General features: G+C 46.5%; 1 protein-coding gene across 1 annotated transcript in view; it reads right to left on the reverse strand.

Moving 5' to 3' along the window:
- Nucleotides 1-3,421: 3,421 nt before the first annotated feature.
- The window catches only part of SYT6 (synaptotagmin 6), a 36,456-nt gene continuing 24,584 nt past the window's right edge, over nucleotides 3,422-15,293 (reverse strand). The window contains exons 4-7 of the mRNA XM_032710674.1: nucleotides 12,503-12,623; nucleotides 11,361-11,532; nucleotides 10,267-10,417; nucleotides 3,422-4,980 (exon numbers count right to left, since the gene is read on the reverse strand). Coding sequence (XP_032566565.1) covers nucleotides 4,909-4,980; nucleotides 10,267-10,417; nucleotides 11,361-11,532; nucleotides 12,503-12,623 — 516 coding nt within the window. The 3' untranslated portion in view covers nucleotides 3,422-4,908. The remainder of the gene's footprint in view (nucleotides 4,981-10,266; nucleotides 10,418-11,360; nucleotides 11,533-12,502; nucleotides 12,624-15,293) is intronic.

A 15,293-nucleotide genomic window follows, 5' to 3' on the forward strand; every position in this document is an offset into this window, starting at 1 on the left:
TGTGTATGTGCAAAAAAGAGCCAAAACTCCACCTGCAGCTCTGGCCCCCTGACAAGGCAGATTTTGGGGTGATGCTCACCCCAGCAGAAGAGCAAACCGTGTTACCTTTTATTGCAAAATGAACCATAGAATCCCAGAATGGTTTGGGTTGGAAGGGACCTTATAGAACCCCATTCCAACCCCCTGCCATGGGCAGGGACACCTTCCACCAGCCCAGGTTGCTCCAAGCCCTGTCCAACCTGGCCTTGGACACTTCCAGGGATGGGGCAGCCACAGCTTCTCTGGGCAACCTGTGCCAGGGCCTCCCCACCCTCACAGAGAACAATTTCTCCCAAATATTTAATCTAAATCCACCCTCCTTCAGTTTAAGAACCATCCCTCCTTGTCCTACCACAACAGGCAGGGATAACCCAGGTCTCCTGGGCTCTGGAGATCACCTGGAGCTGGTGCAGGATTCCCAGTGCTGGGATGTGAATCCCATCCCTGTGTGCCCCAGCAGCAGCTGGGTTTGCTCACCCAGGAGCTGTGGCTCCACAAAAGTGGCAGAGTTTCTAGTCCCAGGGAGAACATCCTTGTGTGATACATTATAACTAGGAATGGGATCCCTGCCCTGGCATTTAAATAAGTGCTCAACTCTGCTGATGTCTGATGGCAGGAGGAATGATGAGGGCACTGGCAGAGAAAACCTCTGGCAAAATGAGATTGAGAAGTCTGGGGTTGCCTAATTAGAGAGACAATTAGGATGGCAAATAACAGAAATGGTAAAAATGAAGAACAAATAGAGGACTGAGATCAGGATCTCCAGGATCAGGAAAGTGCTTTTCTGCAAGGAGCTATATATAATTTTCTGTCTAATTTATTATCTTGTAAGTGAAGATAAAAGTATCTGTACTGACGTTACTTGACCTAAAGACTGAAGTAGGATTGGGATGTGCTTGGGATTGAATGGATGTGATTCCATGCTCTTTATAGGCTACTCAAGAATTACATGTAAATAAAAGGTTTTGGAATAAACAGGAAAAAAAAAATTGAAAATGAAGCACTCAAAGCTGGTCCTGCCAGAGAGCTGAGCCCAGGGTGGGCACAGGGCACCTGGAGTGACCCACATGACCAAAAACATCCTGAGGAATAAGTGATCCCCAGCTGTGGGGACACAGAGCCAGGCTTGGTATGGCAGCTGTGACACACACAAACACTGTCAGCATCAATATTGAGGTTAAATTTATTGCTCAGTTGTTATTTTTTTCCCTAAGATAATTACAGAACATGTTGATTTATTTCTTAAAACCCTCAAAAAACCCCAGTTGTTTTCTTCCTCCCTGTCTTTTGTGCGTGTGTGTTATTTGCCAACCTGTGAGTAGTATTCCATAATTAGAAATTAAGGGTCACTTTTGGAGAATAAATATAAATTGTTATGACAAGACTCTTCTCTTTGCCAAACAAATGTGTTGCTGATGTATGAAAAGTAAAATTCACACAATAATGTGATCAGTGGGAAGCCAATAACAGAGAATATCACCCTGGCTTGGTATTGGGAAGAAATTGTTGCCTGTGAGGGTGGGGAGGCCCTGGCACAGGTTGCCCAGAGAAGCTGTGGCTGCCCCATCCCTGGGAGTGTCCAAGGCCAGGTTGGACAGGGCTTGGAGCAACCTGGGCTAGTGGAAGGTGTCCCTGCCCATGGCAGGGGATTAGAATGAGATGATCCTTAAGGTCCCTTCCAACCCCAACCATTCTGGGATTCTATGTCTGAAATTCACTTTCCACTGGATGTTTTTCACTTTTTTTTTTCATGTACAAGTTGTTTTGTTCTCAAGTCAGCGAAAGGGCACATGCCTGGGACAGTTCTCAGCCCTCTGATCCCTCACAAGGAGCTGTGCAATGGACCCATGGGATTTCCCTTCTCCCTGTGTCCCCACCCTTAAACCAACAGTCCCCACACGACCACCCTCACTCCAGTGTCTCTCACTCTTCCTGCAGTCAGTCAGACTTTCATGAAACTGGAGACTGTGAGACTAAAACTATAAGAGAAAGGGGGGGGGGAGGGGAATAAGAGGAAGGTCTGGGAATGCTCCATGTGTTTATTTTGCTTGCAGAACTCAATAAAATACACTATTCATTTGGGGTTGCTTGCAGCAGCATCCTCCCCTCTGCAGAGAGTTTCAAAGGAGTCCCACGATGGCCGAGCATCCCGTGGGATGTGGCCCTGTGGTGACCCTCCTTATTTTGCTTGGAAATAATTGAAACTTCTCAGTGAGTTACTGTTCCGTGGTTAAGAAGAGCAGCAAGGAAAGTGAAGAGCAAGAAAACAACTCAACTAATCGTGGGATGGCACTTGTTCAGGGCTCAGCTCCTTTGCAGGGTTCTAATCCCCCCGTAGATGAAAGGGAAATGTTTGCACTCGTGGTGGTGGAGTTTGTCCCCGTGAGTGTGACCAATCTCCTCGAGGGGCTGCAAGGAGGAGATGACAAACACACAATGGGTTGATTATCCCCTCGCTGAGGGGATGTGGCAAAACCTCAGCACTGAAAATCCCAGTGCAGGGGGGTTGAGCCCCCCGGGCGTGGGTGTTATTCACTAAGGGGAGATCCAGTTTTCCAGTAACTCGAGTGACAGCCAGCATTGAGTGCAAATTGATTATCTGTGTGAAGCCAGGATTAAAAATAGCAGCTTTGTGTCAAACCCCACGTATGTTTTGACTAAATCCTAGATAACAAGAAGAGTGGATAAAAGAAGGAGATTACACAGGGAACGCCAAACCCCGAGGAGAAGCCAGGATTAAAGGAGAAAAGGGTTTGAGGGGGTTGGTGCAATTAAAAGATTGTCAAGTGCCAGGACTGCTGTGGCTTCTTCTGGGGGTGTCCTGCTCTTTGGTCTGCAGACCTGCCAGGGGCACTGCCAGTTTACAGCACTGCTCACCTGAGGCTCAGCTCAGCCCAAGGTTCTGGGGGTTCATGGCCAGTGTTTGACCCACCCAGTCAATTATTTTCAGTGGTTAGAGCCTTTTTCCTGTACTGAGACCTGGGACATTCCCAGCAAGGATGGGTGGTCTCAAAAGGGGTGTCCTCCCCTCTGTTCCTCGTAGAAGCCCACGGAGCCCTTTGTGCTGGGAAGCTAAAGCAGTTTTACCACCTTTTTTGTTTCAATGAACTGTAAATGCTTGAAATACACTTTTTTTTCCCTCCTGCAACTGGTGCTCACTGTTCCCCAAGGGGTGGTGTGACTGTGCCAGCCCAACCAGGAGCTGCAGAGCTTATGTCTGCTCCAAATGACACCGTCTGCCCTCGCCCTGCCTCACGCCATCCCAGGCTCTGTCATTAGCACATTTTATGGCATCCACTGTGATTACTGCAACCATCCAACACCACAGAACACACAATTACTGCTTTCACAAGAGGAAATATTTCACCAGGCAAGGCAGCGCTTACAAATAAAATAATTTTATTGAGTTTCTGCTCCTATAGCGCGTGGCACGTAAAGAGAATTAAGACACAAGGTGTGATGAGAAATGATGTATTTACCCTTCACTGCACCAAGAATTCATCTCACCCCCAAGCAATGCAAACACCCCTCTTCTGCCAGCCGTGATGTGCAGTGAAGGATGATGTGGTGACATTTAGGAAAATGGAAGCTGAAGTTGACCTGAGGATTGTGGCTGATGAAAGCAGTTCTGATAACCCTGATGGGAGGAGAACCCGCTGCCTCGCTCGCAAATTTTGCCTCGAAAACCAAAAATATTTGCTTTTGCTTAATTTCATTAGGGTGGAATAAACAGCACTGAAGCACTTCTTAACTCAGAGAAAAATCCACGATGAGAAAGTGTCCAAAATCCACAGCTGGCTGATAAAGATCAGCTGATTTAGCTGCAAAGCCAGTACTTGGGATGTTTTAACTTCATTTTTGGCCTCTGCAACCAAGGAATCAGCAAAGATTCATTTATTTTTTTTTCCCAAAACTTGACCTTCCTCCAGGATTTGGGCCCTAGAAACTTTATTCCTTGGGGAAGTGCTGACAGGAAGTCCAAGAAAAAAGTTTGGAAGCTTTTTTTTTTTTTTTAGTATTGGTCGTGTTTCCCTTTCCCCTTTGATTCACCCTTTATTATTTGGGTGACATATGAAATAGAGATCCAGTGGTCATGCAAGGATATCACCTATTTCTGTAACATCTTCCCCCTTTTAATTCTGAATCCCACTTTTGGCAGCGCCGTTCCCTCCACTCTGGGTAACGTGGTGATGAACAGGGGGGATGAGCAGCAGCTACAAAGGGCTCTGAAGAAACTGTTCATGCAATTAACTCTGGGGAGACTTCAAATACGGGGGGGGGAAAAAAACCAGCTTCCCCTCCCCCCTCGAGGAATCAACAGCATTTTTTTATATATGACAGAAGGAATTTGGGATACACACTGCACAGACTTCTAAGAGCTCATGGACACCTCTACATGAACAGGAGACCCGGGAACACTCTGCTGGGTTGGGGCTGACCACGAGGACGGAGCTGCTGGCAGGTTGGAAGAGTCTCTCCCATCTTCTGCCACGGCTCTCCCAGAGATGCCCCCTCTCCTGGCCCCCTCTGCCCTCTGCAGACACACCTTCTCCCTTGTCCAGCCTTCGCAGACACTAAAAACTATTTTACACGTTATTTTACACACCAAACTTCCAGCTCATGTCTCAGTCCACCTCCTTCCTCTGGAAACAGATCCATACAGTAAAAAGCCACAAAAATAACATCACCTTTGGAGACATATTAGACAAAAACATATTTGACCACAAAACGGGTTTCTACCTTTACTCACGCAGGAACAACTAGACCAGAAAGTTCCGCTGCTGCCACCGCCACTCAGCAATCACTGAGACCGTGGGCCAAGGGCAAAACCAACTTGGATTAGTCCCATTTTGCTCTCTGTGCTCCATCTCAGGGTGTGGGGGGTGGTTTGGGAGAGGGACAGGAGCCCTGGCTGTCGAAGCTCGCTGCCCGGCCGTGCCACTGGGAGAGGAAAGAGAAAACAAGCCTAAACAAACAGAAAGTATTTGGAATTCTTCCCTGTGCCACACTGTCTGTATCCTGTTCCTCGGCATTCCACGCTGCCTGTATCCTGTTCCCCAGCATTCCCACCCCATCCCTGCACCGCTCTGCTCGTCTCCTGTCCCACCTCATTCTCATCTTCTCTACATCTTCCAACTTATTGGACGCCCGTGTTTAACCGCTCAGGAGGAATTACTGAACAATTTGCTTTATTGCTTTGTAAATCAATTCCCAATTGTGAGGATTCCTCACGAAAAAAAAGAGGGAAAATAAACAGTTTCTGTGCGTGCTGTGAAGACAAAGCGGTCTCAGTTCAGCTTTCGGCTCTTTCTTGCTTTATTGCCGTTGTCTTTTTGGGTTAGAAATACTGTCTAATCTCAAAAGTACTTGAGTCTTTCCAGTCTGGTAATTTTACTCCACAGCAGCTCTGTCCACAGCAACAGAGACATTTCTCAAAGGGAAAATCAGATCAGAGAGCCAGTGGATGGAGCAAATATTTTTTTTGTGCCGTACTTATGGGATCATAAATTATTAGTCATCTGCCTTGGGGGCTATTATTACAATTCAAACCCATTTCTCCTCAAGCTTTTGAGTACTTGCCCATCTCACCATCTTGTTTTATTAAATTCAAATGACAAATGATAGACATCTCCCAGGGACAACGGGAGGCATAGAATTTCCACCACTTCCTTCTCCCCCCGCATCAACTCCCTCCTCTCCTGCATAAGCAGAAGCTCTTTGCTGGCTGATATTAATGCTCAAGCATGTATGAATTTCATTTCTCTGGGTGAAAGCTCACTTGGGAAAGGAGGCTTCATCCTTGCCTTGGCAAAAGCATCTCAAAGAGGCGTAATTGGAGATGAGAGGATGGTTGTGTGGTGCTTGCAGGGAGGCTGAGCAAGGCAAACAGCCACCTGCAGATGCTCCATGGGTCTGGAGTGGTCAAGAATTTGGCCAGTTTCCTTCCCCAAAGGGTGTAAAAGTAACTCACTGCATAGGTGTGCATTAAACTATTTTCATTAAATTAATTGCATTAAATTAATGAATGAAGAAGCTGGGAAGCTTGTCCTTCCAAACAGGCAGCTTTAAGGTAAGAAAACACTTTCTCCTACTTTTCTCATGTCAAATGTATTTGCTAAAATCCCTGAGGAATTGATGATGGATACAACCTCCTTATTGGAATTACCACCAAAGGGGCAGACTGCAGAAATTCCAACAGCTTTTGGCAGAGCCTTCTCCGTGCCCCCTGCCTTGTTCTGTCTGCAGGGACAGTGACAATGTTGCTACTTCAAAAATGTGATGAAAATTTTTCCAAGATTAGGTTCAAACGACAGGAGAGGAGCCTGGAGATATTTTTCCTTCCTTTAATTAGAAAAGGTGAACCGTGCACTGTGCAATGAACAGTCAGAAAGCAGGAGCACTTCCATCAAAGCCGAACAGGCCCGAAAGTCTGGAAGAGCTTATCTTTAAAGATAAATGGTTATTCTTCATGACTTGGCTCTCAGCAGAGTTATCAGTTTTTATCTGGAGAAATGTTTTAAACAAATAAATGCTCCCCTGCTGGATGTCAGAGGCACTTGGCAACATCAAAGGCCCGTTTTGCATCGCGCTGATGATGCTCCTCCTCGATATCAGAGTTTGTCTCTCACAGACAACAGAGGAAAAACTCCTATTTTCAGAAGTTCCCTCCAAAGTCTGGGAGAACAAGCTGTAATTTTGTGTTTCCCTTTCTGGACACGTCACTTGACCTGGCTGATGGGAGTTTTGGGAAATGAAGAGAGAACAGCAATGAGTGGGATGGTTGAAGCGCCTGGGGAGGCCAAGCAGGTGCCACCAGGACCTCAGGGCTGAATGATGGGAACAAGCTGTGCTGAGGGGGAGAATTTATTGTCAGAATAACTCCACAGTGCAGCAGCAAGTGGGATTCTCCTCTTCTGCTCAGAAACTCGCCTTCTGAACATCTGTGTGAGGAGGATAGTACTTAGAAGCTTGTAATTAATGATTCATTTGCACATGTTCTCCATGTTCTCTTGTTAATGATGATGGTCATTAGAGAAGTGCAGTGATTATGGTTTGTTATTCACTGTTGATAAATATGGAGCAACCAAAGACATGATGTGCATCAGAAGCATTTCCCTAAAAGCTCCAGAAATGGAGGAGAAGGGAAGAGTGAGTGACACCAGCTCACAGAGGAAGGGCCCAACTCACATTTTCAGCACAGAAATGAGGTTTCTGGGCCATGTTAGCCCAGCACTGGGGTGGGACAGGCTGATGCTGGCAAGGTCCTCGTGGTGGACAGTCCAAGAACCATGCCCACAATGCAGGAGGAGGCCAGTGGCCCAGCCTGGGGTGTCCAACACCTCTCTCCATCCATCCAACACCACTGTCCATCCATCCATCTGTCCTGCAGCTCTCTGGCAGGGTGAGGGGGCCAGGACTGGGCTGTCCTCCTGCTGCAACACACCTCTGGTGAGAGTTTTCCTGGGAAAATCACCAGAAACTGGGTGCTGTTTTGAGCTGTGCTCAAAATATGGTGGCAGCTCCTTCTTTTGGCCGGAGCTTTTCCAAGGTGCACCGGGCAGGGCAGTGCACGTGTTGGTTAGCAAAGAAATTCCAGATTCCCACCCTTTTCTCCAGCTCTGAGCTGTGGGGAGGGGGCTGGGACACCCAACCAGGGAGCAAACAGCTCCACTCAGCCATTTCTCAATTTAGGCATCAAAAAGACACTTCAATCCCAGCTTTGTCGCCTTCAGTGTGAGGTCAAGCACTCAATCAGGAAAGGCACTGATGTGCAGCAGAGGCCATTGCTGATGGTCACAGACCACCAGGAGGATCAACTAGAAAGCCAACACTCCATTTGCTGGTGCCCAGAACAAAGAGTCTGGAAGATGAAGATGCAAATGAAGACCAAGATGAAAGCCATGAAGACAAAGATGAAGATGATGGCTCAGCACAGCCCGAGTTCACCCCCACAAGGGTGAAGAAGGGATGGAGGGCCACTCAGGGCAGAGGGGCAAGGGAGCCCACAGAGCCTGGAGGGATGGAGCAGCCTGCACCAGACCCAGAGCCGAGGCTACCGGACCAAAAGCCCAAATTTCTTTTCAAAAAATCCCCAAACTCATACGGAAAAGATGATGGAAAAGATGATGCAATAACTTGTAACCAGCAAATACCATTTCCCATTAATTTCTCTCCGGGAGCCTGTGCCTTTTCTGTTTGGTTTTTTTTTTTTAGGCTGCACTGGGGATTTGCAGACAGCAGTGCTAAAACCTAAAAGGGCAAATAAACACAGGGACCATTTGCTTGCTGGCTCTGTGCACCAATTTGTGGCAGAAATACCAGAACAGATGATCAGAGGATTTTTTCTTTCCTTTTAAGCAGAGCTCCTGACCTGTGCACTGGGGGGTGAAATGATTCACTCAGGTTTTTTTTCCAAAGTCTTGGGGGCTCAGCCGTGGTTTTCAAAGTATTTTTTAGAAGGTGAGTCATCTTACATGTCTGCCCCTTGCTTTCTCTGCCTTTCATCATAATAGTAATGTCTTTTTTTTTTTTTCCTAGTGATCATGAAGAACTTTAGAAGAGTCTTCTTTCAAAACCCCAACTGCATCTGAAAAATAGTGTAGTAAAGCCATAAAAGCTATAACCCAGAGAAGAAACTCCTGCCCCCCAGGTCAGACACAGCAGCTGGTGTCACCTTACAGACACCACAGACCTTGAGCCAACAGATCAAATGATGGACCACATTTCATTTATGCTGAAACCCTGTGGTCTCCAGCTCCCTGTGGCTGTGGGAGGTGGCACATGGATCCTGCCCAAACATGGCTCATGTTCCTACTGCCTGGTTTTCAGCATGGCAAGGTCAGTGAAAGCCTTTTTCTGCTCACCAATAAAAGGCAACATTACCACTAAACACAAATGGCACATTGTTCTAATTCTGCTTCAATTTGCACCAGTTCTGGCCTGTGTGGTTACTCCTGATTTGCAGTGGTGCAGTGTGAGCTCACAGTGTGAATTTTCAGGTGTCCATTATCTGATAGATCCATCTGATATCCATCTCCATCTTGTCTTCAACTAAAACACTAATTGCCAAGTTTTCCCACTGGGTGATGCCCACCTGGGCTGGGATAGAGAGCACTGAGCACAAACTGCCTTCTTAGTCACAGAATGATTTGGGCTGGAAGGGACATTAAAACTCATCCCATTCCATCCCCTGCCACGGGCAGGGACACCTTCCACTAGCCCAGGTTGCTCCAAGCCCTGTCCAACCTGGCCTTGGACACTTCCAGGGGTGGGGCAGCCACAGCTGCTCTGGGCAACCTGTGCCAGGGCCTCCCCACCCCTTCTTGTTAGAGGAAAGAGCAGATTTCAAAGAAACAAAGGGTTTAATTCACTAATTCAGACTCATCCAGCCCAGTATCTGCCTTCCAGTGCAGCTCAGTATCTGATCCTCAAGGGGAAAATAAGATGCTTTTTGTTAAGTGCCTATTCTCTGGCTTTGAGAGAAAATACTTCCTTAGCCCCAGATGCAGTGGGAGGTTTTATTGCCTTTATTATCTTATCACTGGCCACAAATGCTGGCTTTCTTCTCATACCTGAAGTGTCAAGAGCGTGCCTGCCCTTTTCCTCTTCTCTCTCCTCCAGAAATTATGACCTAAATCAGCCAGAGCCAAAGAGCTCTACAGGAGCGTGAGAAATTGGAGTGCAAGGAGGGAGAAAATGCTAGAGATGGTCAAAATGGTACCCAGGCATTTCAGCCCTATTTTATCATCTGGGGCTGCATCAAGTGAGTCTCTTTCTCTGGAGATGCTTAGAGCAATTACATTTGTTCTATTTATTCTCCCTCAAAGGCTCGGAGATGAGTCAACAGAAAAATCTTTTAGGATGAAAAATTGAAACTTGAAATAGGCAATATCCCTGGACAATTTGTTCTGCAATCAGAGCAGCATTCTCTTCCCTTACTGCTCTCAATCTCTAATTTAAAAAGAAAAAAAACCAAGAAAAATAAAAAAACCCAAGATGTTAACAGTCACATCTGTAAATACAGTTTCTCTCATCCTTGCTTGCGAGCTCGAGGAGATATTTCGAGGCAATACAGAAATACTTGTTTTCTGGAGTTCATTTCTGGTGAGAAAATTCCCTCGTCTCCTGTCAGAAAATCCCAGGCGAGGGGAGAAGCTCTCTGAAAGCCTGGAGCCGGCTCACTCATGCCCAGAACATGCATTAGAAGGGAAGAACAGCCCCACACACCTCTTTGAAGGACTTCTTCACCTCCACCAAGGGGTGCCAGTGCGCGATGGGCTTGCGGGGGTACGCCAGCATCTCGTTCCAGTGGTCCCTGCCCAGCCCCTCAGCGTTGACCCCCACGCGGCAAACCCCGATGATCTCGTTGTGCCCCACCCTGCAGGACGGCAGAGAAGCAGCACAGACACCTCTCATCACCTCTCTCGCTCTGCCCGAGTTTCCCAGCCGAGGTTTGGCCCCCGGGGCTGGTGAACGGGGGCTGCACAGGGACAGGCTGGTCACAGCTGGCAGTGCCAGCACACCCAGCCCCAGCACAGCCAGGCACTGACAGAACACAGTTAGAGCAGCTTTTGAATTGTCTGGACCGCAGATCAGTCCAGACACAGGACCTGGAAGGATGTTTGTGTAGTAGTGGACAGCAAGAATAAGTGCAAGTTCAGTAATGGGTAATTGCTGCTCAGACAGAGACTGTTTGCTTTCTAAAGTGGGGTGATGGGTTGTAGGACAAGTAAATAACAAAGGGGAACACAGGACTCATGAGGGGAAGAAGAGGGACAGGCACTGATTTCTTCTCTGTGGTGACCAGTGACAGAACCTGAAGGAATAGCTGGAGCTGTGCCTGGGCAGGGTCAGGTTGGATCTCAGGGAAAGGTTCTGAGACAGGCACTGAACAGGCTCCCCAGGACGGTGGGCACAGCACCAAGGCTGCCAGAGCTCAAGGAGTGTTTGGATGGTGCTCTCAGGTACATGGTGTGACTCTTGGGGATGGTCCTGTGCAGGGCTAAGGGTTGGACTGGATGATCCTTGTTGGACTGGATGATCCTTGTGTGTCCCTTCCAACTCAGCACATTCTCTGATTCTGTGACTCACTCAAGAAAATGCCACAAAGGAAGGACCAGCTTTACCAAACCCACTATTCCAGTTTTCCACAGCCATGAACATCAATGACACTGCAGCAATAAAATCACCAGGGACAGGTTGATGCCACAGAGCTCTGCAATCAAGGCTATGGAAAACACTCTGGAAAATGGCTGTTGAGCAGGAAAATCTGCACCCAAAGGGCTGCTCTCCCCTCCAGCTCCCCAGAGCCTCCCACCTACCGATCATAATCCATGACAGAGATGAGCAGACTGACTTGATCCATGTTCTCTGGGGGAATGTCAAAGATTATTGCTTCATTGTAGGTGGGATTAAGTGTGTTTTTCTTTATGGTGGTTTTCTTCTTTTTCAGTCTTCGCCCGTCACAGAGCAAAGACACTTTGACATATGGATCTGGAGAGGAAGAGATAATAAAAACCATTGTGTTTAGTTTACAGAGGTGTATTTTGTTGCCACTGCAATATAGAAACAGCATTGTCAGAGGATGGGCTGTGAGTTCCCATGAGCCAGAGGCCCTCCTCAAACAGACTTTTAGAAAAAGAGATGTCTGGACACCAGTTGAATCCTTTTCTCATCCTGCTGTGAGTGGTGACATGAGGTTCAGGCACCAGAGAACCAGCACTGCATTATTATTACAGGAACTGGCTTCACCTGAAATCTCAATTCTCAGGTATTTCATAAGGCACCAAACTCCTGCTGAGCAGAACCATTTTCTGCAAAGGTCTGTGTTGTTATTGCCTTTTGTACGATGAAATTCAAATGTTGATCTCTGGGAAAGAAACTGCTTTTTATGATGAAAACCAGAGTTTGTGCATGCTGAATTTACAGATCAGCTGTTTGGAACTGTGAATGCAAACAGTCCTCAGGTGACTGTGATCCTTCTGTTTGAGTACTGGCCACTGCACAGAGGAATGTACATTCCCCTGGGATGTAGCCAGGTGGCTTGTGATCCTTTCCTAATTTTGGGGTGAAATGGTTGATTCTGGCCATAGGGGATTGTCTGGTGGAAAACACCTTATTCTCATAAAACTACTGGGGTCAGTGTCTGCAGCAGGTCTGTGTCCAACCTGAGAGATGGATCAGAGCTCTCACCCTGCAAACCCTTCACTGGGGATGGGAAACCACCGCCAGGCTCCATGAATTGTATATTCCTGCAGTCACCTTCCCTGGGTTCAGGCTCTTGAGAGCAAGTTTAAAATATAATTCTACTTTTAAAATTTTGTTCATACACAGGACACAGACAGAGCTTTGTCAGGTGTTTCCATGATGACACAGAGACATAAGCCCACCATCCATTGGGGATATCGTGAGGGAGGGGGAAATGTGGATGCAACAGGATCCTCCTCAGGCACCAAGCACCCACCTGAGTAACCAGTGATGTCCATAGCTTTGAGATTCCTGCATTTAATGACTGTTAAGGTGAGGCGACCTGCAGTTGGCAAATAACAAAGGGAAAACATGATCTCGCCCAGGTCCACGCTTTCCTTTAATAAAACAGAGAACACATGAGATTGGAAACGTGCAGGAACCAGCCAGGCTGCCCCTGTTTTCTCTATTCTGCCATTTGAAGTGAAGGACATTTCACTATATGGTGGGACTTCCAGTGCACTCCAACATTATTTGGCTAAAAATTATTATAGGGAACAGGAAAAATACGTTACAGCTTCATATCATAGTTAAGGACAATGTTCCTCTGCCTCAGAGGAGTATGTGACAACATCACAGCCCTGCTCTTCTGCTCCACTGCTCACACAGAAGTGATAGGATATCTCACACCAGATCAGTGTCAGCAAGGAAATTATATTAGTATCAAGTTTTATTTGGGTGCACAGTGTATATCTCCTACTGCCAAGTGTGAGGCACTGACACCTATTTCCTCAGGTGGAGGAATGTGATACAAACACAGTGAGATGACAGAAAGGTGAGACCCTGACAGGCAGGGGTGCCTCGTTCTTTGGTCGTGCACTGGAACAAACTCCACGAGAAAGTCCCTAGCACAGCTGGTGCCATCTGCTCATGGAACCACAGACTGGTTTGGGCTGAAAGAGACCTTAAATATAATCCAGTTGTAGCCCCCTGCCATGGGCAGGGGAGAATTCAGTAATAGAGGTTTATGGACTTTGATGGTGCTCAGCATTTTGGCAGAAAAGGAAAATTTTTTAGAGTCACACAGTGATTTTCTCTGGAGTTGAGTTTGAATTTCTGAGTAGTTACTGACTGGGGGGTTGTAGCTTTAAAACAGAAGAGAACCATGAAGGGCCCAGTCTGATGGCAATTGAGCTTTTATTTTGCTGTCAATTAGACCCCCAACCCCTTTGAGATGCCTTCAGGGAGCTGACACAGTGTGGGGCTGTGTATGTGTGTGTATAAATGGTGAATTAACCAGCAGATGGCACTCAGAAGTGTTTGGTAGTTCTGGATTGCACAGAGGCCAACACAATTTACTCTTTTAGTGCCCCATCAAATAACTTTTATACATTGCTCTTAGCACCCCTTGTACATGCAGCTTTATCGACTACACCTCCTAAAAGCCCTTTCCATCATTGCCTTGCCCACGGGAATTCAGGGGAAAAACATCAACAAACCAAATGTCTTACTTAAACTAGAAAGCATCTTATCTGAAATCAGCAGAAAGATTTCCAAACACCTTCTAAAAATGGATTAAAAAGAAAAATATCTTATTTCCCACACACAGATCCCACATCTGTAGAGCAAACAACCCGTTTATTTTCGGAAGCTGTGTTTGATTCCTTTCAATGTGATATAATGATCTGCTGAAAAGAAATTGTAGCTGTTAGTAGGAGAGTGATGGAACTAGAAAGACAAGTAAATGCACTTAAAGCTTTGCTAAGTGTAAGGGGAATAGATCTTGTTGATGGATGAGATTTTTGCCAAATTATTTCCTGCTCGTTCTCAGGTAAGGCAAAGATTAAATCTTTATTCCACTTAGGTGTGCAGAATACTAAGGAATATTATATAAAATCATTATTCTTGAGTGGGTCTATTCTTTCATGCATTCCTTGTTCTCAGTTGGTCTGAGAGGGATGAGGGGCAGGAAACCTTGGACACACACGTCAGAAGAGACATCACTGACTGTGTGAGATGGTGAGAGCACACTCTGGACACCACTTCATCTTCTATTCCTCTTCTGGCACTGGGAGAACCTGTTCAGGCTATAAAATGAACATAAATTGTTCCTTGACTTCCCTGTATCAGGGTAAGAGATTTTTCTTTGCAACCATAAATACCAAAGCATGTCCTGTGGGTACATTATTTTCTTGCAGATTATAGACACTGGGACATTTCCAAAATTCATATCAGTATCTTTTAGGAAATAATGGAAGCTCTGAATCAATAACCTTTGCAGACTTGAAACCAAAAGTGTTTCACTGATTCACAAGCTGTACAGTCATTAATTAAGCAGCTGAGTGCTGGCTATTTGACTAGCCTAGGTCTTTGCCTAAGTGTGTTCCCATCCTCTTACCCACACGATTGATCTAATGTATTATTAGTCACCCAGAGCTCTCTCTGGGTTTTATGAAAACTGTGCTTACCCTTCTCAATTTTGATTAAACAGAAATGTCCTTGGGTGTATTACAACTGGCTGAGATGTACTAGGATCAGCCCATTCCTTAAGAATGGCACAGAGAGAACGAGGGGATGGAGCCAAATGTGGCACTGGACGTGTCCGTGGGAGCTCTGCAAGGCTGTTACACAAACATGCCTTGGCCATGGTGTTGGCTCTGCTCCTCTCACACCTTTTTTGGAGGCTTTTCCTTGAACAATCCTTCTTTTGGTGTATCTTCACCACTTTTTGTCGGGTTCTCTTCCATTAAATTAGTTTAGTTAGCTGGGAAAACACCCACTATTTCTTGCAGAGCTGATGGGTAGATTCCTCCGAGAGGCACCAACACATTTGATGCACCCTGTTCCCCTCCCAGCAGCTCTTTGCCAGGTGAAGGATGTGCCTGGTGCCTCCTTGACTCTTTGCCAGCATTTTTCCTTTCATTACCATCCATCAGCCATAGCAGCCATGGCTATTTGTGGATTGAAAGCCAAGAGCTGTGAGCTCCCTGCTAACTAACACTGTTGACTTTCCTCGTGGTTGATCCTGTGCCTCCCTCCCACAGCACTTCCAGGCAAGATGCTCAAAA

The sequence above is a fragment of the Chiroxiphia lanceolata genome, chromosome 25 (genome assembly GCF_009829145.1).
Source record: "Chiroxiphia lanceolata isolate bChiLan1 chromosome 25, bChiLan1.pri, whole genome shotgun sequence".
Lineage (NCBI taxonomy): Eukaryota > Metazoa > Chordata > Aves > Passeriformes > Pipridae > Chiroxiphia > Chiroxiphia lanceolata.